General features: G+C 36.1%; 1 protein-coding gene across 1 annotated transcript in view; it reads left to right on the forward strand.

Moving 5' to 3' along the window:
• Positions 1-5,567: 5,567 nt before the first annotated feature.
• The window catches only part of LOC121737778 (homeobox protein BarH-like 1b), a 56,521-nt gene continuing 35,123 nt past the window's right edge, over positions 5,568-26,965 (forward strand). The window contains exon 1 of the mRNA XM_042129472.1: positions 5,568-6,172. Coding sequence (XP_041985406.1) covers positions 5,650-6,172 — 523 coding nt within the window. The 5' untranslated portion in view covers positions 5,568-5,649. The remainder of the gene's footprint in view (positions 6,173-26,965) is intronic.

The raw sequence follows: 26,965 nt of genomic DNA on the forward strand, positions 1-26,965 counted from the left end.
GAAATAATGTGTACTAGAATGTAAAGGCTTTATAGACTTAAAAGTTGCCCGGAACATAGTTGTGCAGGAATTTCAAATTAGTTTATAGTGCGGGAACTCTACTTTTATGAACTCTACAGCTCGACAAGGCTTTAAATGAACGTGGCGAAAAAAGGAACTAACGCTGCCATCATACAAAAACGTCATTTTTGACAGTTCTCCTTTACCAAAAGCGCTCCCACCCACGTTCATTTAAATTTTAAAGCCTTGTCGCATTTTACTTTTAAAAGGTCCTGGGACTCAAAATATCTCAAGATACTAGGACTCGAAGTATATCAAAAGACAAACGGACGTGTTCATAATAACTGTTACTTGTTAGCATAGACTTATAATATATACTAGCATTATAGGTTTATGCTTGTTAGTATAATAGATAATGAATCGATTACTATTTACTTCCGCAAGTTTTTCTACGAGCATTTTTTAAAATTTATATTTAGGTAAGTAACTAAGGCTTCCTATTCTGAGCTTTTCATTTTTAACCGACTTCCAAAAAACGAGGAGGTTATATGTTCGGCTGTGGATATTTTTTATTTTTTTATTTTTGTATATTCAACTCCGCCGTTTGTCAACCAATTTTCAAAATTTTTGTTTTAACAACAGATATTTGTAGGGTTTACCATTAATTATACAAATAGATGTTTTCACGGAATCTGTGGTTAATGCTAATAGGTACTTAATTAATTTTTATTATCATTTGTAACCGTTTAGGAAAATCTAACGATCGGTTTATTATTGTGTTCAACATCCTCGGTATGAAACGTGGTTATTTTTATTACACAATAGCCATAGAAGTTATAACAAACAATACAATTCATGACCATAAAACAAATGGCTTTGCTCACGAGCGGGGAAAAATAAAAAAGTTAATGCGTAGAAATTCGAATTACAAATACCAACATCCAATTATTTTTGGTCTAAAATTACTGGACCGGATATCGACATGATTGGCCAATGCGCGGGAAAGCAGGCAATATGGCGCCGGTTCCGGTCGTAAATAATCACACGGAGAATCGAATAATAGGCGAGATATCGATTTTTGGTGAAAACATTAATTTACTATGTGTAAGTTAGTAGAAGCTTGTACGGTCGTTAATTTGCTATATATAAATATTATAGTTATTTATATTTATTTCAAAAATATAGTAAGTAAGTACATGAGTCATAACTTGTATAGCCATAGGCACCGGGTGCCAGGTGGTGCACTTGCACCCCTTGGGAATGTAGAGATCAACAGGAATTATTGAAATAAAAAGCCGTCTATTAGAAATAATTTTTTATGCGTAATGTTTCGGCACTAAATGTATTCTGTTGACGTAAATAGACAGTCACTGTTGTTCGTAAAAAGTAAAAAGAAAAAAAAGAAAACTAAAATCTGCACCTCTTGTAAGTTATTTCTGCCGCCGCCCATGTACTTATATGTCGCAGCCAACTGGTTTAAATAGCCGTTCAATCAAACAGGCATTTTGTGCGTGTGTTTGTTCTTTAAAATGTGTGACCCTAGTGAGTTTAAAATTTGCTTTATTTTTAAGTAATTTGAAATCCTAGTAATACCTACCTGTTTTAAAGATGGTTTCAACTCGAATTATAATTGGTTTTGCAAATCTCTACCTGTTTATTTACTTATAATTTAACAACTTACAGACGCACGTTTCATTTAATTCAGGATTTTGACATAAACTCACATAGGTACAGGGAAAAGGTGGTAATGTGGCCCCTGCATTTTTTTTTATGAAATAAGGGGGCAAACGAGCAAACGGGTCACCTGATGGAAAGCAACTTCCGTCGCCCATGGACACTCGCAGCATCAGAAGAGCTGCAAGTGCGTTGCCGGCCTTAAATTGATTCGATTGTCATTTGATCGAGTTTAAACTTGCGACCGGTGAAAATTTTAAGCGTGTGTGATTTTATTTCGATAGTTGTAGAGCCATGGGTACAGTATCAAATTTTTGACTAATGGGCTATGTAGACAGTAGACTGTCGACGCTCCAAAGGTGACTATTACATTTGTGATTTTTTTGCCGTTAAGTTTCACTTGTGCAATACATTTAATGTGACATCCCCGGGGGGTCACATTACCATCATTTTTGATCTCAAAATACCAAATGTGATTGATTAAGAATAATAATTAAAACTTACGATTATCCTGCACGAGTTTTATTTATTCCCTAATAAGACATGTTTAAACAAATGAATAAGAAGTCCAATAATGTATTTTTTAGGTTTCTGGCTCCTATATTTCTTAAATAATGCTTGATAAACAAAGTGGACCACATTACCACCTTCTCCTATACTCTTTCTGTCAAACCTAAGGTTAAGACAAGGGCGGCGTAGGAACTATAGTCATTAGTTCCCTACCCTATTCCCTCTTAAAAGGCCGGCAACGCACCTGCAGCTGTTCTGATGCTGCGAGTGTCCATGGGCGACGGAAGTTGCTTTCCATCAGGTGACCCGTTTGTTCGGTTGCCCCCTTATGTCAATAAAAAAAAAGAAAAAGAAACAAAATATCTCCATACTAAATATTATCCAAATAATTTTTGCATTTTGAACATGAAGTCAAGAATTAAGAAATATTAGTGTTGATGTGAATGATACTTTTGACCAACAATTTTTACTCATCTTTTGATAATATTAAGATAACTTGGTTTGTATTCATGGATCAAATTATATGAATTTTCTACTGTATCTTACATTTGAATACGAAATGACTAGTCACATCACCTGCATATACCAAAACAAATTATGCACCTTATAATCAGTAGGAACCCCGAAAATGCCGCCCCCCAATCGGCCAAGCGTGAACACGGTAAATAAAAACATGGCTGACACCAGTGTTTGTTTCGTTAATGCACATTTTCTGTCGTGCCTTGACGGGAGTTTATCTATCCAACAGCGGTTTTATTTATCGAATCAAATCTTTAATTCACAGAATGCAGTTTAAAGTGTTATCTTACATATACTTTTATATTTTGTACTTATAGTCTACCATTAAAATAGTATGTGAAACTTAATAATAATAACTTATATTCTATGTCTATATCAATTAATTTAGTTTTAGCGTTTTAGCTAACGTTAAAACATATCAATAACGTTGAATAGATGAACTCTTGTCAAAAAAACCTTATAAGAACTATACAAGTGCCTAATCGATACACTTAAAGAACTTAAAACATAGTCTTTTTTTTTATGAAATAAGGGGGCAAACGAGCAAACGGGTCACCTGATGGAAAGCAACTTCCGTCGCCCATGGACACTCGCAGCTTCAGAAGAGCTGCATGTGCGTTACCGGCCTTTTAAGAGGGAATAGGGTAATAGGGGAGGGTAGGGAAGGGAAGGGAATAGGGGAGGGTAGGAAAGGGAATAGGGTAGGGGATTGGGCCTCCGGTAAACTCACTCACTCGGCGAAACACAGCGCAAGCGCTGTTTCACGCCGGTTTTCTGTGAGAACGTGGTACTTATCCGGTCGAGCCGGCCCAAGCGTGCCGAAGCATGGCTCTCCCACGTACAAACGTCATACTTCTATAATTATAGTATCTTGAATTTTTTTTAACAAGGAATACCCGATGAACTTCGTATCACTTCCTTCCAAAGTAAACCTTCCCGTAACCTCCACAATTCAAGACTAAAATAAGCCAAATCGGTTCAGCCGTTTTCGAGTTTTAGGGAGAATAGCAAAATTTGAAATTCTTTTTTTTATATTGATTAAACTATAACCCGCTTACTAATAAACGTTGTATAAGCTTTGAATAGTTATATACAGTGTTTTGTTCCTGTCACACAAGTGACATTTTTAATTGGAATGAAGAAGACAAAACACTGTATAACTATTCAAAATTATACAGCGTTTATTAGTAAGGGGGTATATGTCTACCTAATAACGTAGACACATCTACGGCGTAGCTAATTGTCTACGATTTTCCGTAGACAATTTATAATTTAATAATGGCTATTTAATTTAACTTAACATATTAAACAGAGTTAAAGAGCATTTTTAATTTGGCTATAAATATAAATACTTAGTTATATTAATAGGTTATTACTTATTAGATCTAACATCTTCATAACATTATTGCTACTTCCATAAGTTACAACAATTCGGTTTTCCTGATAATTATAAAGCAAAATAATATTATGTTAGGTACTTTGAGTTTGTTGCATTCTTCAATGACTATGGTATATTTTGCATCAATGGCAACAAAACCGTATAAATTGCCTATACAGTGTGTAACAAAAATAAGTGATAATACTTTAGGGTGTGTACGTGTTCCTTGTAGAGAGTTGTAGAGTTTCCCCATACAAAAGTGAAAAAAAAATGTTGGTCTTTCAGCGCTGCTACTTTCACAGTGAACTCTCTACAAGGAACACGTACACACCCTAAAGTATTATCACTTATTTTTGTTACACACTGTATAGCGCGTCTGCCTCGTGAAAAATGTAGAGACTGTACCTACTCACAAAATTGTTTTGGTTTACCAGGTCATAATTATATTTTCCTAATCCTGGGAAATATAATATTATCTTAATGTTAAGTGTGAATAAATAAACAACAAAACAACTAAGTTATACGTAATTACTGACAAAATAATTGTAGTCTTAAGAGGAGTCCACACCGCCCTTTTTTCCATACAAATGTTATCCCCTGTTTCCTCCCTGGATAATGCTAGTAGAGTTATAATTTTTTTCCTGAATATCTACGGCCACTAATGCAATGTCCTTATGTTTTCCTTTTTTTCATAATTTAATTATTAAATAAGATATGAACGTTCAAAAACCCAAAAAAATGGCCAGATTTTCCGCTGTGTTCAAACATCCAGAAAACAGATTTGGCTATATTATACAAAAAAAATGAAACATAGGAACACAGCTCAAGCCTTTCTTTAATCTTTAATGAAAAAAGTACTTAAATCGGTTAAGTTTTGGAGGAGGAATCAGGGGACAACGAATCGTTGATTTTCTGCAGTTGTCTCTATCGCGTTCTGCGGTAAGGCTTGAGGTAAGGGTACACATACTTTTTTTTCATTTCTCTAGCCCCTGGTGTATCCTCTTAAAACAAACGCGATTGTATGAAAATTAATGAAATAATTGTTAACCAGTAATTGCTACGTTCCTCGGAGAATAGACAATTCATTATATTCACTGTCCACTGATGGACTGTAAATGTAGTGGAGCGGCAATTTCCTCGGTGACAAACGTCCTACCTATCCTCGATAAATTAAACCGTCCCGTACTTAGTCCCGCGTCTTCATCCCGGTAATTAAACGGGACTCCCCCCGCGCCCCGCCGCGCCGGAGCGAACTAAATTAATCACACAATCTCGCCCCCCAATCCTTCACCGGATTAAAAAGTTTTATTGGAGCGCCGCGGGTGACAGCCCTGCTCGCATAGCGGCGGCGCCGCGACCAATCGCCGGCGAGACGCAATAAAACGGGCGCGCGCGATTGGCCCGCGCCGCGCCTTGCCGCGCCCACCCGGCCGCCCGGCCCCAGGCTGTCACACACCACGTCAGTCGATCGAGGCGCGTCGATCCGTCAGCCGTATCCCGCGTTAACCGTAATCCGATAACTGTGACCCATCCGATTGTGACTCTCGTGTGATGGATGTGAACTGAACATGGAGGAGGAGTCGATGTCTGGACACAGCTGCTCCGAGGACGATATCAGCGTAGGCCGCCCGTCGCCGGCACCGTCGCGGTCGCCGTCTCCCCACGACTACTTCAGGCCACTGAAGAGGCTGAAGATGGCCTCGGAGCCGGTGGAGGAGAGACGCGGGGAGGGGGTGAAGAGCTTCTCTATCTTGGACATTCTGTCGCACAGCCCTCGCACTCCACCTAGAATTGTCCGGCCGTGGGATGCGTCTGGTTTTGAAAGGCTGCAGCGGCTGCAGCGGCTAGCCGGAGCGGCTCTGCTGGACGGCGAGCGGTGGCGGCTGGCTGCCCTGGGGCTGCTGAGGCCGCGGGAGATGGTACCGGCGGAGTGCTGCGACTCCGCGTCAGAGAGATCCTCCTCCGCGTCAGACTGCTGCTCGGAGCCGCGAAGGGCCCCGCAGCAGGGCACGAATGCCCCCCACACGCCCCTGGACGCCCTGTTCCACATGACCAGCAAAACCTTCGAAGCCAATAGCGCAGATAGCGGAGGTAAGTCCAGACTTTTAATATCCTATATCTTAATATATATATTTAGTTACCTGTCAAAATATTTAGGTAACGTACCTATCTTTATATCTACAATAGTGCTTGAAACTGTACCTTTTTGATTAGGGTTGAGGATGTTGGAGGGTCTAAATACGCAGATGGGTCAAAAAATTTTATGTAATTAGATTTTTTATTTAGCGATTATAATTTTATCCGAAGCTCTATGACCTATGTCAACAGCCATATCAGTTATAGCTAAATAATAATTAGGATTGAATAGACTGTATTGCCTCTTTTAATCAAGATTATAATTTATAAACAATATTCTTTCTAATAAGACTTAAGACTTTGTGTTAGGACTTTGCAGTTTAAAGTGACAGTATGTACCAAAATATTCAATAGAGAACAAGAAGTTACAAAAACTCTACTTAATGCTATATAAACATTAATTCACCATCATCATCATATCAGTCTATTTATTCGTCCACTACTGGACATAGGCTCAATTACTTAAATGTAATTATCAAACTCTTTAGTCTTTACTAAATTGAAGGTTAATCATAATTAAATGTCTCTGAGTGCGGCGGTTAGTTTTGAAAACAGTCTTTTGCATCTACATACTGCAGTTATAAAGCCTTCGAAGTTTTAGCCCACTGCACTCATTGGATTAAAGTTTAAACATGGGAAGTTTTACATTGGAGTTATTTTGTAGTGCTTGTGTTATAATTTAGAAGTGGGAGAGTATACTCTACCTAAACAGTTACTCATATGAACGGAACTGACTGTCGAAAGATCAGCGGAGCTAAAATGGTCGCTTTGAAAAATCATGGTATGAATCATAAATAAATTTCATAATATGATTCATTTTTCTAAAATCGCAAAATGCAACTCTGCTTGCAATTCATTTCTGTATTTTTGTACTGATTTGACATTTGTCAGTTTGACAGTTTTGACAATTGATTTGCTGAATCGATTGAGAGGAATTGCTAAATGTGACCAATTAAGCCCCGCCGCGCCGGTGTTTGACGCATTTTTACATAATATTATAAATGTACCTTATATGTACCTATCGCCATCAAACGCATAATATTATTTACCTTAATCCTAATATTGTCTTATTAACTTGAAAATTTGGGCTCTTCCAACTGCATTTTAGGGGTGTTGATTCTACTAAAGAAATCTAACACTAACATTTACACCAAAAATAATAACGTTCTTCACGTTGGCCTGTGATAAATAGCATTGATTGCTACCATGATTACGAAGCTGCCTTCAACTTGCACAATCGATGACGGACACGAGCAATTAAACACAGATAGAACTTGCACGTGTAGCATGACGACCATTAGGTCCACACGATGCGCTTTCGTCTACAATTTTCGTCATCTTCTTTCATTCAACTTTCGTTTTGACGCATTCAATAATTGAATGCGCCAACGGACGCAACGCCAACATTGTCATTTTAGTTCAGTTGCAGTCTGTCAGATTATTGTAACACGTGCGACGAGAACATTTTACTTGGTGGAATATGTGCGGCTTACTTGGTCATAAGAAATGCCAGAAAAAAAGAAAGTTTTGGATATGGTCAGAGCGCATGGGTCGTGAACATGCCTCACATGCGCTTTTGACTGCGCTATAACGCGGCATGCAGATGAACAAAAAGAGGCACAGTGTGGACATAGCTTAGAAATTGTTTTCTTTCTACGGTAGACTAGACATATAGTGACAACTGACAGGTTAGCAAAAGTGTCAATTTAGCCCAAAAAATGGACACTTTCTATTCTTTCGTATTTTACTGTGGCTAATTGGCTATGTTAGTGTACCTACGTCCTACACGTTTAAGATCGCCTGTAGTTGTCCATCGTTGGTCAAAGTGTAGAGACCGCAATGCATTATAATTCCGATAATGGGCTGTATCATCACCTGATTGAAGGCCACTCTAACCGTCACTAATATAATGACAAGTGTTAATATTAAATCCTAATACGATTATGATGAGTCTTTTGCAATACGAATTACATTTTCGTATAACTACAAGTATATTATGTGAATACAAAATGTTGTAAAAAGCTCGGTCATATATAAAATCTTCGTGCTAAAAGTTCCTTTGAATTGCCTCGGTGCCTAGGTACAGTTATGTTTTCGACTTTTTTATTTAAAAAATACTAGCTGTTTGACCGAGCTTTGCTCGGTATCCAATAAAACACGAATGAAATTACATTTTTTTAAAATGATTCCTAGCTAGATCTTGTATTTCTTAACAGGTATTGGTAAAAGATTTTTATACGTCATGTAAAGTGCCTATAATAAATAAAATGTAATAATTGCAAATCATAAGGGCTGGGTGGACACATTTATTTTTCTCTGTTTTAAGATTTAGCATACCTAATTAAACTTTGCTCATTGGCTTTTTGATTTGGCTAAAATATATAATATCTATTGATATTTTGAGTATTAAGAGGAGTCCACACCGCCCTTTTTTCTATACAAACGTTGTCCCCTGTTTCCTTCCTGGATAATGCTAATAGAGTTATATTTTTTTTCCTGAATATCTACGGCCACTAATACGATGTCCCTATGTTTTCTTTTTTTTCATAATTTAATTATTAAATAAGATATGAACGTTCTAAAACCCAAAAAAATGGCCAGATTTTCCGCTGTGTTCAAACGTCCAGAAAACAGATTTGGCTAGATTATACAAAAAAAGCAAAACATAGTAACACAGCTCAAGCCTTTCTTTAATCTTTAGTGAAAAAAGTACTTAAATCGGTTAAGTTTTGGAGAAAAAATCAGGGGACAACGAATCGTTGATTTTCTGGATTTTCCCATTCCCATTTGGTGACCCCTGATCTAACCTAACCTAACGTAAACTTTGCCTTCGACGTAGCTTAGGTGGCTCCTGTGGGTGGCTCTATTATCCATAAGCTTGAAGCTTAATATGTCAAAAACTTCATTACATTAGTTAAGTTATCATGAAATGAAAATGTCTGTAAGACGAGAGTGCGATTATTAGTCAGATAAAAATAAAGGAAAAAGCAAATTAATAACAACAATAAAAACTGCGGAAGAAAATAATCGCAACAGTGTCACTTTCATTAAACACCAATCCTCCATTGTCGTAACTCAAAACAATAAAATCGATCGAGACAAAGGCGTGTTAGCATTGATAATATCTCGATTCTCGAATCGATTCATCGTAACGATTGTATGATCACAGAGCGGCGTAATTGAAACGATACATCTGCTTATTATGTTTTTTAATGTCATCGATTTCGAGTAATTACGATTGTGAACACGTTGCATGTTATTATTATTGTCTCATGAAAAACATAAGTGATACTTACTTTACATTATGCATGTCATTGTTTTATTATGATTTTAAGGGTCTGTTTCGCCACTTGATGATAAGTGTCGGATAGGCTATCCACAACTTTTTTGACAGATGGAGTATGGAGTATCTGTCAGATAAGTTGTGGATAGCCTATCCGGCACTTTATCAGGAAGTCGTGGAACAGGCGCAAAAACGTATTTAAAGCTTAATGTAGAGTTATTGATATTTGTTTCACTTATATTTTAATGACTCTTCATCTCCTCTTATTAACGAAAATATGTATTTACATTAAAGTTCACTGCCTTTGTCTGACAGACACATGTAACGTTCCAATATGCCAGACAAGGACTACTAGACGTTATCCATACCCATACTATAATCTGCTTATATATAAAATTCTCGTGTCACAATGTTAGGCCGCGTACTCCTCCGAAACGGCTTTACTGATTTTAACCAAATTTTATATGCATATTCAATGGGCCTGAGAATCGGCTACTGGGTACTTTTTATATTGATAAGTGCATTTGTCGAATAAATAATAGTAAATTATTACAACTCGAGACTGACAGCGACCATTGTTTGTGCGACGGGATAGCGATGGACGTTGCCATGGTGACATACTTATTTAGTCACTTCAATAAATTAATAATACGGGCGAAATACTTTATATGGCAAAGAAACGTTTGCCGGGACAGCTAGTATTATTATAAATGCGAAAGTGTATCAGCTGTCTGTCTGTTACCTCTTCACGCCTAATCCGCTGAATCGATTTTGCTAAAACGTTGTGTTGTCATACTTTGAGTCCCGGGAAAGGACATAGTATACTTTTTATCACGAAAAAATGTACAGAACGAAGTTGCGGAATGCGGGCGTTATCGAGTTATTATAAGAACCTAAGCGGATAGCTCTACAATTCATATATTAGTTGAATGCGCGTCCATTTCTTGCTTTGATACAGCATTTTACATTACTAAAATGCCACTCTAATTTTACTATTAAGGGGCCGGGTGCCATCGAAATTCTCATACAGACGTATATTATACCAAAATCATTTTCTCATATAAAAATATTTAACATGTTTGAGTTATTTTTCAGCTTAAAATAGTAATTACCTAGGTTCATGCACAAAAATTTACTACAAAATATTTAAACACTAAAAATATTTTTAGTGTTTAAATATTTTGTAGTAAATTTACTATTTATTTATATATTTTTAGTGTTTTACTATATTTTTTAGTGTTTAAATATTTGGTAGTAAATATTTGTGCATGAACCTAGAGGTAATTACTATTTTAAGCTGAAAAATAACACAAATATTTTAAATATTTTCGTATGAGAAAATGATTTTGGTGTTACGTATGTATGAGAATTTCGATGGCACCCGGCCTCTTAAGTAATTAGAACATATTAAAGTTAATATTATTTAAAGCACACAAAAACCAACTTTCGAAAATTATAATATTTACTAACCTAATGAGATTATAACACCATCACCACAGACCCTTAAAAATATTAATTGACTATATAAATGTAATTTACACGGATCGCAAAAACTCTATTGTGGCTACTAGCAACACAAAAGAAGACATCAACCATCGACAATGGTGTTCTAAATTCGAACGCAAAGGCGGGATTGTCTATGGCATATGCTCGGTCATTTGTCATTACTAGCTTGATTGAGGAAGTCATTTCTTGTATTCTAAACGGAAATAATATTTTTTACATCCCTCTAGAGAGTGATATCTCAATCAACGTTCTAATGTTGTTTGAATGTTAGGAAGAGGTTCGATTTTCTAATTTCCACATCCCTGTTCCGGAAAGTTCTCAACCGTCCGCCATTTTGGAATATGTGACGTCACTTAACTTGTAAAAAAGTTAAACGTTTAAGCTACACAATGTTTTGTTTTTCTCTATTAAAAGGCTTTTCCAACGTATTAAGATCCACATTTGTAATAACAAATGTGGATCTTTTTGTTATTAAAGGGGTAGATAATATAAATTAACCAGTGTAATAAAACAACATAACTTACGTACGTAATTAATTAAACTAAATACAATTGACTGTGTTAGTTTTAACAAAACTTAAATATGTAAGTAATTAAAACGGTAAACAAGACTTTAATAACTTAAGTTGAATACGAAATTAGCTAAAGTTAAATATTATTATGGTTAAATTATTATTTTTGCTTGGTACTCAAAGTTAATTGGCTAAAATGATTTTATAGCATTGTAGAGTTAAGCATTATTAAGAAAATGTAGTTTTATTAATTTTTCTGTTATTATTCTGAGGGTTTTATTGATGATAAAAAAACAATTATCGATTACGAACATACGTTAAAATATGATAATTAAACACAAGGCTTTGCTTGGATAAAAAAAAAACACATAAACCTCAAAAATGGGTTTTCCGGGTATACGACTATCTCTGAAAAATACTTTAGTATAATAATAATATGATCACAATAATTCACATCACATCATTGCATTGTTATCGTCTTTGACGTTTAAATATAATTAACAGGCCAAAGACAATCTGTAATCCTTGGCCTTTTGACAGACGGTAATTATCATACCTACTTAGTGCTTACTAAGAGGAAAATGTGATATGGATGTTAGTTGTTAACTTGTTACTATAACAAATATACATACATAGGTATGCCGGGTATAGAATATAATATACTAATGCGTAAGTTTGTCTGTCTGTCTATCTAAAACATTAAAAAAATAGTTTTTTAAGTCTATGCATATGGCCAAACTTGTATGAAGAGTAAAAGGAATAGGTATTCTTCAATTTACTGGAACTTCATATCTAAAACTAATTCATCGAATAGTCATTACTCATTGGGCCAAACACTTACAGATAGTGTTAACATAATATTCCTCATGAGGTAAGGCCAGTCATGGCCATCCACTACAAAACAATTTGTCAAGATTCCCAAGAAGAAGAAAGGGGTTTTTTGAGATATGGAATTGGAGATAAAACGCAACTTAGGTATTTCATGTGGACGAATCCGCACGCAAAAGCTAGTTAAATATAGATGCAATAAGCAAACTAGATTATAAATCCCATAACACATTTTTAATTACAATCACATCTGGCATTATTAGGCTAAATTTATTTGTTTCGTTGGCAACACTAATTTATAATATTTGTGCCCACCGTTCGTCGTTATTATGTTGCCCACAAATTGCCCCGCTGTGGGGTCCGAAAGGTGTCAGCCTTGGCACGTTTATATTACCCCATTAAAAAAAATAAAAAAAACGCGGCAAGAAGCCGCACCCGCCATTATGAGAATGTGAGCTTTTGAAAATCGCTGACTAATTGATTGTGAATGGTATCAAATTAGATATATTGATAGGGTGCTTTGTAAATGTTCCAAATTCAATTATCTCTATACTCTATGGTCCATTAGAAACTCTATTAACACTCAAAATGCGATAAAGTTTGGTACCTACCTGCATTGCTGTAAAATCATCTTTTATAATCATACTTACATCCTTATTGTAATATATTCGATCTAGCACATTGAAAGAAGCAAGAACATTTTTTTAAAACAAATACAATATATGAAATTTCCATATTATGATACCAGTTCATATTGTATGTATACGTGGGAGAGCCATGTTTCGGCATGAATGGGCCGGCTCGACCGGAGAAATACCACGTTCTCACAGAAAACCGGCGTGAAACAGCGCTTGCGCTGTGTTTCGCCGAGTGAGTGAGTTTACTGGAGGCCCAATCCCCTACCCTATTCCCTTCCCTTCCCATCCCTACCCTCCCCTATTACCCTATTCCCTCTTAAAAGGCCGGCAACGCACCTGCAGCTCTTCTGATGCTGCGAGTGTCCATGGGCGACGGAAGTTGCTTTCCATCAGGTGACCCGTTTGCTCGTTTGCCCCCCTTATTTCATAAAAAAAATATATTATCTCGGACCTAAAGTCTAAGGCAAGTCTGAAAAAAACATTAGTTTTCCTTCGGCACCTTAAAAAACCTTGCGCATTACTTTCTATTACAACCAAGATCATTTGTAACCAGATACAGTGTTATTAAATCATCATTATTAAAATCTCAATAACCCTTTATTAAAAGTGCATTTTGTATATCTCCCTCGCACGGTGTTATTGAAAAGGGACAGGCAGTGACATATTTATTTAATAATGTTGGAAGTTACACCTTACTGTGTCCTATCTCTTGTTCATCTGCTCCTTACAGCACGTTCGAGCAATAACGGTGCGCTCTTTTTAAAGTTAAACAAAAACTTTTTACCTTATAATTTTTTGTCCTTACAAAGTATGTAGTTATATCGTAAGCAACCTAGTGTTTTGAAACTACATTTTCATTTCAGTCGATATCCCCAAAAGTTAAAACATAGAAAAATACATACAGTAACGACTACCAAAACAGTTTCTTTAATTTTTAAACCAAAATAAATCTATTAAAATCAGTCACAAAATATAATACTTAATTCTAAAACATCTTTCAGATTTCAGACTTCCATTTCCTTAAGAAAGTACCTAGTATAGTGTCTTCACTCAGTTCTAATTAGTTAAATAAATAATGCCAAAGAGATTTACATTTACTTTACTTAATTAGTAACATTTAACTGTTTAATGTTTATTTAACTTTAATCAGTCGTTTTCTGTGCAATAAATAATAAGCTCCTCACGTTATGTATATTACTTTATTTGTAAATTAACACTTTATTCGGTTGTCTTTTTGTAGCTCGCGGAACACATTTTTAACACAGTTAAGTACTCTTCCTTAGTTTTTAAGTTAGACGTTCCGCGCGGCTTCGCCCGCGTAAATTAGATATTTCACAGACAAATTTGCTCCAGTACTCGTAGTTTGAGATAAGGTGTTTCAAATAATTTCCCCCTTTTTTTCTATATTTTCCTATATTTCTTCGCTCCTATTAGTCTTAGCGTGATAAAATATAGCCTATAGCCTTCCTCGATAGATGGTCTATCTAATATTGAAATAATTTTTTAAATCGGACCAGGTAGTTTCCTGAGATTAGCACGTTCAAACAAAAATACTCTTTCGCTTTATAATTATTATTAGTATAGATAGATTATTCGTAGACCATGACATAAAACATTTTTTACCTTTAGGCTTTAGCCTTAGGGTCAATTCAGACCGTAACGCGACGCGTAGATGCATTTCTAAATTTGTATGAAATTGACAGACTTGCAAGACATCTCACGCAATTGAAGTCTGTCAATTCAATACAAAGGAAATGCATCTACGCGTCGCTTTGCGGTCTGAATTGACCCTTACCCTTAGAACGTTTTCTGCGGAACAAAAGAGCGCACCCACACCGGGCGCACGTATCATCAAGCCGGTGGGCCGTCTTCATTATTTAATGACCCCGAATTTGGACACCCCGGAATAACAGGGCGCGCCGCCGCCGCACAGACCTGTCATTTCACGAAAACCTCATGCATTATTCACAGCTCTATATAAATATTTATTGTCTCTAATCGTAATTATATAGAGCTTGCCCTTTAGAATGTACGGTATGCGGCTAATTTTTGTTGTACCTACTTAAAAGCAAGTCGGTGTCTTTAACTTCTTGATTTAGTCAAGAAGGTTTGAGGAGATAAGCTCAGCTAAGCAGCTCTTCTAATGTTGCGAGCGTCCATTGGCGACGGTACGGTAGTTGCTTTCGACCAGATGACCCGTTTGCTCGTTTGCCCCCTTTTTTATTAGAAAAAACCTCCTTGGCAAAATGACACTACAGAATTATAAATACCCTTACTTTTGCCGTTGACTAAAACTTGATATAAATTGAAGTTTAAACAAAGGAATAATCCCAAATCAGAATATGTAATACTAATTCTTACATATAAAATTCTCGTGTCACAATGTTAGTCACCGTACTCCTAACGGCTTTACTGATTTTTACCAAATTTTATATGCATATATTCAGTGGGTCTGAGAATCGGCTACTGGGTACTTTTTATATCGATAAGTGCATTTGTTGAATAAATAATAGTAAATTATTACAACTCGAGACTGACGGCGACCATTGTTTGTGCGACGGGATAGCGATGGACGTCGCCATGGTGACATACTTATTTAGTCACTTCAATAAAATAATACGGGCGAAATACTTTATATGGCAAAGAAACGTTTGCCGGGAAAGCTAGTACCTATTATAATATATTCTGTGCCATAAGCACACTAATAAGCCGCATATTAAGCTCTTGTTGGCTCAAGCTAGAGCATGTCAAAGATAATATTTTGTACTTCGAAATACATAGCCGGGCAAAACTGGACAAACCTAATCTAAATTAAATAATGCTACCTGTTAAAACACACCTGTAGAGTGTAGACACATAATATAAAATACATAACCTAAAACCCAAAATTCAAAAAACCAATCGAGCCATTGGCTAAAATCAACTGGAATATAATCGATAGTAAAAAACCCACCCATTAAGTTTCACACCTTTCCGTTTTCGAGATGTAGATAAGTTAATTGATCAATAATCGAGTTCGATTATATCGATTCTAGTAATTATGTGAGTCCCATGTGAGTTTTTGTAGTAGGGGTTGGTTTGGGCGTTGAGCATCTTATCTATGTAACCCTTAAAATATGAAAATAACTTACATATTAAGTAAGTAACTTAAAACTAAACTCTTCTGTATAAATAGAAAATTTTACATTTTATTAGGTACATATAGCTGTCATTGTCATTTGTAAATTTTCTTCTCCGTATTCAACATAATATAGTCAGAGCCCTAGAATAAATTTTGATAAGACAAACAACATTTTTATCTGCGAAAAGTCTTAAAAGTGGTAGCCAACAGAGATAGAAAGGATTTCCGATTTAATACTTACTTTGATTTTGATGTTCGTAAAATATGGATTATTCCATTTGTAGGACTACAAATGGAATAATCCATATTTTACGAATTTTTACTTACTCTTAAATTATATAACTATTAACCTACCAATATACAAAAAATCAGCAGGTTAAGGTTCCAGAAAGTTGTAGGTATTTGCTAAATTTCATCAAAACTCGATGCAAAACAACTTATTTATTAATCAGTATCTTAATTCCTGACTATAAAGTCATAAATTGATACAATGTTCTCTCGTTAAAATTAAAAGAAGATAAGTTAATATAGGTAGCTGATATTATAATATCAAATTATCTTCGCAAAAGTCTCTACCACAGACATAATTAAGAGCTCACTTGAAATACAATTTTCAATATTTAAGTAACATGTGTAAAGCGTCAACAATTAAAAACTTTTAATAAGTTATAATAATGCCGTCAGACAGCGTATTTCAATACTTAATTATAACTTAAGCTATTAAATGTATCGTGCGAATTTCGAAATGCGTTTGAATGGAGAGAAATATTTTCGGAAATTATTCGAAATTAGCTCTATTGTATCGATTTTGGAATAAAAATTTCCATATCCTTTTCATCTTCATCACGAAACGAGAACAATATAGGACGATGTGCGTGCGAATTAATGTTTTAATGAGTTGTAATAAGTCTCGTTTTTCTTTATCGCGTACACCAGATGGTGGACTTTCTTTTAATGAAAGAATCAATTTATATGAGACAATCGTTTTTAAATGTTTTGTGTGTGGCCTACTTGTGTGAATAAGACGAATTTTGCAAAACAATCTAGACTCGGTCGTTTTGTCTGTTACCTGCGTTTAGAGTTTGAATTAGTTATTACGTAGGACATTTAGAGCCTGCTTCACCACTTCCTGATAAGTGTCGGATTCACAACTTATCTGAAAGATACTCCATACCCATACTCTATCTGTTAGTTAAGTTGCTGATAGCCTATCCGACACTTATCAGGAAGTGGTGAACGGCTTGGCCCTTAGCTCTGTCTATTTATGTTTACGTCTATGATTAACCCACGTTAGATCGCTTACAGACGAACGGCACGTGTCGGCGGCAGTCGACGGCAGTTGACGGCACGTGTCGGCGGCAGCTGGCGAAAGCCGACGGCAGCCGTTGACAGTTTATGACGCTAGCAGGGGGCCTACCACGACCTTTCCTAAAACGATCATGTTTCCAGAACACTTTGTTGTAAGATTACAATAACATTACCGTACTCACTTTTTAAATATAATTTTACTAAAAAACAGTAAAATATGCAAAATATTGTTAAATCCGCTGTGGAATGGAATTTAGTACATAGCTATAGGGGTTTCAGGGGAAATAAATCTATCTAGCTAGGAATCATTTTTAGAAAATGTCATTTTATTCGTGTCTTATCCCATACCGAGCAAAGCTCGGTCCAATAGCTAGTTAAGTATATTAAAATAAGCAAGGCAGACATATTAATTAATAGCAAACACTGTGACACTATAATTTTATCATTGTAATAATTGATCAATAATAATATTGTGTACTCATTTATGGACATCCGTCACATCAAGCTCAGCCAATCAGGATTCTGTAAACATAATTTAATCAAGTATTTGTTATCAGTCGTATCCAATGGATTTTGTTATCAGGCGGGAACGATTTGTGTTGTGTTTACGGGCTGTAACGTTTTCGATAAAATTTTAATCACTCATTGGTGATTAATTCCGATATCAGCTGTTAACGATTTGTTACCTGATAAGCTTGTTTGGAAAGCTTGGTGCAGCTTATGTTTATTTTCAGTTAGTTCTAAATGCAAGTTTCAATCCTAACTACCTTCTCATTTATGTAACTTAACTGTAACTTACAAGCGATCCTGGTTATCGTAACCACCTTTTGTTAGAGTTTTAACTTTTTAACCAAACACTTAAAAATTTAGATAGCGCATGGCTGTAATTACGCACACACATTTATACGTGGGAGAGCCATGCTTCGGCATGAATGGGCCGGCTCGACCGGATAAATACCACGTTCTCACAGAAAACCGACTTGAAACAGCGCTTGCGCTGTGTTTCGCCGAGTGAGTGAGTTTACCGGAGGCCCAATCCCCTAACCCTTACCCTATTCCCTTCCCTACCCTCAACTATTCCCTTCCCTTCCCTTTCCTCCCCTATTACCCTATTCCCTCTTAAAAGGCCGGCAACGCACTTGCAGCTCTTCTGATGCTGCGAGTGTCCATGGGCGACGGAAGTTGCTTTCCATCAGGTGACCCGTTTGCTCGTTTGTCCCCTTATTTCATAAAAAAAAACACACATTTATCTAACTACGCTACTTTGCGTAAGAAACTCCTCCTACCTTCTGGTTAATTTCGTTGTGACTTGTGAGTCTCAAGAAGTCAAGACAGGTTCAGCTTGTCTCTCGGGCTCCCTCAGATCATATTTTTTCGAATATGTGGTGGGCGAATTGTCAGTTGAAAGAAACTTAGAAATCCAAAGGGTAAAAGTGTCCCAGTCTCGTCTAATTACTGAATTAAGCATTTCGAAATGTAGCCTAACGCAATAGACGCTTGCGGCGTAGAAATTGTCGTTGCGCTAGTCAACCGCAGATCTGCAACTAGGAAGTAATCCTACAAATCTAGTGATTAAAAACTTGCCTAAACACTTTGCCTTTCTACAAATTTCTAAATTTAATAAAATAATTCGCGAGATAAATACGCGCGATAAATACATTATTGGCATGAGTTCCAAAATTTTAACCAGTATAATGCTCGTGACGTCACGAATCCCATATTGTACTGGACGTGTGTCAGTGAGACAAACTTACGTTTTGACGTATTATTTATACTCGTAATTAGAATGTCATCCGAACAAAGTAAACGCACTGGCGCGAAGAAATCATCAGTTTGGCGTCAATTCTAGACGTCATGAACACTGGACAGTATACTGGGTTATATTTCAGAACCTACTCCAAGTTCCCAACGAAGATCATCTAAAATCTAAAAAATGTATGACAGATTCACAGATAGAAAAACGTGCCACTCCTATTAAAAACACGGTATAAACACAACTATAATAGTTTTTCTACAGTAGCCACTCTGGAAACCAGCCAGCGATATAATAATTAGAATAATATTTCATTTCATTATGAAGGACCGCGGGGTCTCCCGTAACGATCGGGGTTACCAGCAATAAATAAACACGCCTTAATTAACCGGCCCGGTAGCCTGGTAACACCGAGAGTGTTGCCAGTTATAGCGAGCGTGATTTAGATGCGAAAATAAGTCACCAGTTCCAGCCAGTTTTAGCGATGTTCTTAATAATCATTTCAAATTACTCAAATGGAGAGTTGTATCATCTATGATGATGAGGACATGGAATATTTTTAATTGCAGACAAATTTACGGGCAAAACTTTGATGGGTCAAAATAAAAAAAATGGCCAAGTGCGAGTCGGACTCGTAGGGTTCCGCACCATTATAGAGCAAAATTAGGCCTAAAATTGTGTTTATGTATGGGAGCCCCCCTTAATTTTTTATTTAATTTAAATATTATTATTCATTATTAAAGTACTTATTTAATTATGGCTTTTGTGAAAATTACAAGTGCCTACCTGTTGTCATCATTGATACCGAGCAAAAATTTTTTGAAAGATCACGTTTATTGTATGAGCGCCCCCTTAAATATTGAATTTAATTTCTTTAGTATTTGTTGTTATAGCGGCAACAGAAATACATAATCTGTGCAAAATTTCAACTCTCTAGCTATTACCGTTCTTGAGTTACAGCCTGGAGACAGACGGACAGACGGACAGACTCGAAGTCTTAGTAATAGGGTTCCGTTTTTACCCTTTGGGTACGGAACCCTAAAAAGGAGTAGTTGTTATTATGTTGTTGTAGAGTTCGTTTAACTTGCTTTGATGTTTGTAACCGAAATCTTTCTAGAATACAGAAAAAAGTAACATTAAATACCTAATTTGGAATCTCGATTCCTTTGCCTTAAATTCGTGTCAATTAAAAAAACATTTGAACAATCCTAACCGTTACTAAATGGACCTTATGCCGACGACTTAAAGTTCACTGTCCGAGGTAATCGGTCGGACTATAGTTATTACACGTTAGTATTAATGGTTGAAATTAGTTCCACCGACCACCGGCGGTGTCCATATGTTAAACCGGTTGGAGCTTTCGCATAAATTCTGTATTAACTTTATATCATAGCTATGATATAATGTAGAGACTAGACTCTAGAGAGATAGAGCAAGAAAAAGTTTGAGATTATGTGTGGAAAAGAAGGGTTTCAATTCTATTGTGGATTTGTGCTCTATCTGTAACATGTGCGAATGATATAATCAAACGACGACCTCTGTGGCTCAGTTGTTGGGCTGTTGGTAGCTCAATATTCGCGACCCGGTGGTCGCGGGTTCGAATATCTCGCCGAGGGAACAAAAACTTTTCAAAGGTCCTGACTCCTGGGCCATGGATGTGTATTAAATATGTGTATTATATAATAAAAATCTTAAAATATGTATAGTATATAAGTATTAAATATAATATTTCCGTAGCGTTGTCTGGTACCCGTAACACAAGTCCTTCAGGTACTTAGCACGGGGCCAGACTGACGTGGTGTGAAGCGTCCATAGATATTATTATTATTAAATGTAGAGACATACAAGAATAAACCTCTACAGCAATTTAGTTATGGTGGCGACTGGAGTTATTTTATATTGCCCAAGTGTGTGCAAACTCTTTTTCAGTAATGGGGTCACAGGAGTTATTTTATATTGCCAAAGTGTATGCAACCACTAGAACACAATATTTTTCTGTCATATACCAATGGGAAGACCGAACCTAGACGCAGGCGGCAGGAACAACTTTATATTTGGGCCGGCTCGACCGGAGAAATACCACGGGCTCACAGAAAACTGGCTTGAAACAGCGCTTGCGCTGTGTTTCCGCCGAGTAAATGAGTTTACCGGAGGCCCAAACCCCTTCCCTACCCTTCTCTATTCCCTTACTTACCCTCCCCTATTCCCTCTTAAAACACAATCAGCTGATCAACATTGTTCAATTCTACCAACACGGGAACCGAACCCACGACATTCAAGTCGCAAGCCAAGCCATTGATCTCGGAGAAGTTGTCTTTTGTAGACAGCTTAAGCCTGTCAACTGCGTTTTAAAAAAATCGTATTTTTTTTTTAGCAATTAGGCATGGCATAGATTGAGCCATTTGCCAGGCCGCGGGCCGACGTTATCAGTTCCCATCTCACTACCACAACCACTTATTATGAATTTGAACCGCTTAGCCCGATCGAGATGAATATTACAAGGCTTAGTATTCTTGACAATAAAATTTTAATTATGTGGTTATGTTTTTGGCTTAATATGTGGTTATTAATATTATTATAATTTATAGCTTAGAATCATTCCTTAGATACTTGTTTTTTACTATTTACTAAACAATTTCTTATTATTGTTTTGAAATTTCATCGTATTATATTTTAACCGACTTCCACCTGGAAAAATTTACGATTCCCACTTGCGCGGGAATCATACATTTTTCCGGGATAAAAAGTATCCTATGTCCTTTCCCGAGACTCAAGGTATCCCCAAAAATTCAGCAAAATCGGTTCAAGACAGACAGACATACTTTCGCTTTTATATAATAACGAGCTTTTGCCCGCGGCTTCGCTCGCGTTAAGAAGTATTATACAAACTTTCATCCCCTATTTTAACCCCTTGGAGGTAGAATTGATCAAAATCCTTTCTTAGCGGATGCCTACGTCATATCATCTACCTGCATGCCAAATTTCAGCCCATCGGTCCAGTGGTTTGGGCCGTGCGTTGATAGATCACCATGTCAGTCAGTCACCTTTGAGTTTTATATAAGTACATAGAAGTATGGATGCTGTGATCCTTGACTCTACCTCTATGACGTTTAAAACTCTACCATAAACGTCAGTTTGTAATCCAATTAGGTAAATATCCGAGGTATCCAGGGATGAAAGCGCCCGGAGCGAATCCGTAGGAAACGGCCTCACTCTACACTTCACGCTTGACCCTTTGTCACATGTAGAGATTATCATTTTTTCTTTTTTTATGTTTTTTTTTCTTTACACTTTGAATAATTGTGATTTTGTTTTGAGTTTAGACTTGAATGATAGTGATTTTGCATTTAAAAAAAAAATGTATTATTTTTAATTTTACAATTTACTTAAAGTTTTATTTTAGTTTTTGACCAAAGTCTAATAGGAGGAGGTAATTCATTCGGCTGTATGTATCTTTTTTTTGTATGTTCAACGATTACTCATTAAAAGTACAAACCATAATTTTGCAAGCCGTCGGGCACAGTCATTGGAAATTGTAGCGTATTGATTATGTGACTAGCTCTACATAGAGCTATTTTATTTGTAAACTAATAATTGCAACATACACAGTTGTTTATAATAATACACTACATTTAAGAAAGGACAAAGATAATTATGATTCCTATAGTAATAGACAAAAAAAAACTCTGAGAAAATTTAATGAAAGATCTAAAAAAACTCTTTGCTCTACATTAAAAAAAATCCCAAGAATTAGCTTAATTTTTTCGTTCAATCGTGTAGAAAAGGTAGAAAATCTACCATTTTAATCCATATTCTACTTGTGAGTCCAATAATAGCTCAATTTTCACGTAAAATCGCATAGAAAAAGTAGAAAATCACGTTCTGTTCCATTCTACTAGTGGGGTATCTCGCGGTAGACAACCTCCCTAACAAAAGGTCACTAATTACCGAACGAAATTAATCAATGCGCAGGAGTGTACCTGCCTAATATAAACGTTGTGGAGTCGGCGCCTTTGATCTTCGAGCGCTCTCCAATTAGCACACGCCGCAGCCTTTGGCGTCTGCCGCCTCTACCCGTCCCGCTCGCACGCACCTCTCGCTCCCACACCGATGCTATCTCGTCTTTCACTGACTTTTTTATTGGTGTGAATGAATTCAACATTTCTAGAATTAATTACGTTTTTGCCCGACTTAAAATGTTTACACGGCTAATTTATGTTAATTTTTGGAATTTCGTAGCGGATACTATGGCGGGTTTAAAGTGTGGAAAGAATATTGTGTGAAAAAGTATATTTTTGGTACGATTTACGAACGTCAGTCACCACTCAAACAGTGAAAAAAGTGCCGTTGTTTCGGGTACATGAATATAACAGAATTTTTTGAGGCATCCTAGTTCAGACTTTGGAGTCAAAATATTTTGACTGGTCGATTATTATGTTGATCATTTGTGATCATTTGTGTACAACACAAAACCTTGTACTATATTCTGTGACAAAACTAAAGGAATTTAGCGACATAAAAAGTAATTTATCTAATATCTAATACGGGAAGAAACAGAAATGACTCTATGTAGATTGTAGAGTTCAAAGAATGTTACATAATGAAATAGTAAAAATACACTTGCCTCATATTAACTTCATTTATTATTTTAAGATGGGTCAAATGTGAAGCTATTAGTAAGATCAGAGTTCAGACTAATATTAATTAAAAGGAGCCTAGAGATTCTCAAATATTTCCTGAGTAAGATATCACTTCAATTTGAATATCATAACTGTTGTGTTTTGGCCCATACCATTAGTATTTACTATATAGTAACAAGTAGGTAATATCTTCCAAAATGTTTATGATGTAGGAAATAAACCATTTAAAAATGAGTTATTCATTTTTAGTAGAGTTGTGACTTGTGACATACCTACAGAAGCTAAAATCAAGATAACAATCAACGATCAAATTTTAATAACCCTTTACCTAGTAGGGAAGCCCTGGGTGCTATTCGTTTAGTCACTCGAGCGTCATGGAGACCTAGTAGGATTTTTACATAAACTGACAAAAAAAAAGCGTTTTTTATTTTAGCGGTGGGTTCAGAAACTGCAGCCATTTTAAAGTTATGAAGAAGAAAATATACTCAAAAAATTGCTTATTTAGGTAAATTATAACAAGATTTTTGACAACAAGGACTATGCAACATAAAATATCTGCGAAGCTTAGTTAGGAAAATATGAAGCTTTATTTTTTTATATTTTAAAATGTCTCTACAGGCTTACCTAACCTTTGAATCGTCTGTGCTTTATATGGAAGCTACTTTGGGGTATACTAAACATCCCCTATCTTAATCTGACAGATCCGATGACATTTCAATACTTATTCGAAAATAACTTTTTTTTAACCCACCACGTAAGAAATCTGATTTCTATACCATGATAACTAGACACAATATGTCGGAAGCCTATACAATTAGCTTAATCTGACACGCTCGAGCTTGTCGCGAAATCTCAACTTCCTCTCCCTAATTACTACTAGCGGCATTACCTAAAGATTCTGACTGGACTAAACAACTCCCTTAATTCCCTTATCTTTGTCTTACTCATTGAAAAATCTTTTGAAAAACAGACACAATATGAATTTGTCTTATTCATTGTAGTTCCCACAATAGGTACCTGGCAACACCCTGCCAATAAAAATAATAGCCGACTAATTCGCGTAGAACCGCCTAATTTTATGCAGACCTTTGGTCAGACGGCCCGCGCCATTTGGAATCACTATCAGACAATGTGGGATTTTTTGTTCGGAGAACCAATCGCCTTTAGGCTATACATCTGTGCGATTCTCTATCATAACTGAAGACATAAGTAAAGGGTAGGCTTTTACAACATACGAGCAATAACTCATTTTTCCCTAGTAATTTGTAACTGTAACACACTTAGTAACTTACCTACTTCATCATCTGGCTAATATTATATCTATCTATACATGGAAGCCCCATTTTTTATTTCAAATCATTTTCCTGGCCCCAAAGCTACCATATTTTATGCAAAAAAAACTATCCACTCATGTCTCCACTAGAGTCGAAGAAGCTGAAAGTTTAGTTCGTATGTGATCGAAATTTTTGACATACTTCTGAAATTAGTCATATTGCATTTCGCCGACGGTAAGTAATGGATGACTAAGTTAAAATAAAAGCTTTAAATAAAGGTGTTAAATATTTCAATGACCAATCAGACTTATACAGGGTGTAACAAAAATAAGTGATAATACTTTAGGGTGTGTACGTGTTCCTTGTAGAGAGTTCACTGTGAAAATAGCAGCGCTGAAAGACCAAAATTTTTTTCCTTTTGTATGGGGAAACTCGCGACGCTCGGGCCCTTGCCCATACAAAAGTGAAAAAACCGTCTTTCAGAGCTGCTACTTTCACAGTGAAGTCTCTACAAGGAACACGTGCACACCCTAAAGTATTATCACTTATTTTTGTTACACACAGTATATTATGTCTGACACAGTTTTAGTTAGACACGTTATAGAAATTCAGGGCTGAAATAACACGTGATCCGTTATGAGGAAAACTAGACTTGAAGTAATAATAATAATAATAATAATAATAATCTTTATTGATGATAACAATATTATAGGTACTAAGTTTACATTGTTGTTATTGTTAACTTAACTTTAATATAAACAATTTTATGGTACTAAGTACCTAAACTAGGTCACATGACCTGTTCTTATAGGTACTTAACTTTAGTCATGTTAGTGCTCAGATATTGTGTAGTGTAGACTTGAAGTAATGATTTATATGAACAACATCAAAATCGATTTTTTCCGTGAATAAGACCCAAAATTCAAATTAATAACACCACTGTCCACACAATTATTATTTCACTGAGAAAAATTACGTTCATACGTCTTTGTCAGGACATCATTATTAATTTCAAAAGCGCTAATAAGACAGGCATTCAGAGAATTTAATTTAAAAACCGCTATTATTAAACTCGTCTTATAAATCATGAGGATTCTTATTTTGCATAAATAAAACCAAATTACAAAGGTCCCTTTAGCCCGGTAGCCGCCTCGTAATATTGTTGCCAGTAACAAAAATGAATTAAATAAAAAACCTGTAAATGGTAAAAGCAAAAAGCTGGTATCAAAGGCGCCGCGGTCACGTACTGCCTAGTTATGAGCCGCGGGTGTCAGAGAGGAAATTAAAAACTATTCAGAACGATGTTCCGAAATTGAATTTTGATTTTAGAATGATATGGAGGGGTAAATGGTAATGCTAAATTGTAGGTTGACAGGGTTCCATGTGAACAAAAAGTGTTTGGTAAAACTTTTATTCGTATCTGTAATTCTTAATGCTCAATCTAAGCAGAAAACTCTTTTGTTTGCAATAATATAAGAAACATAGAAGCTACAATAAAACAATAAAGAGAAATCTAGTATAACGTGCTTAAAGCCTAACAAGGTCAAAATAAAAAAAAAATACTATGACGACTCCAGATAATAAATGTAGAGCCACAGCTCTCACTTTTGACACGATACAAGGTAAGGATACCCTGTCAATTTGACTATGGTCTGTAATACCCTAAAACACTGGTCTTTGAGAAACGCCGCCGCTATTAAAGTCCGATTAAACTCCGAGACTCGGCGGCTCCCGCTCCCATTGACACTTGAACCTTATCCCCAAGGAACAAGGAACACCTCATCGCAGTCCATGACGGGGATATTTGAATGAACTTATTCAATACAGCGCTTAGAGCAAAAGCAATGGAGTATATATGTTAGTGATAACTGATAAGTTACCGTTCT

The sequence above is a fragment of the Aricia agestis genome, chromosome 21 (genome assembly GCF_905147365.1).
Source record: "Aricia agestis chromosome 21, ilAriAges1.1, whole genome shotgun sequence".
In the NCBI taxonomy this organism is placed as follows: domain Eukaryota; kingdom Metazoa; phylum Arthropoda; class Insecta; order Lepidoptera; family Lycaenidae; genus Aricia; species Aricia agestis.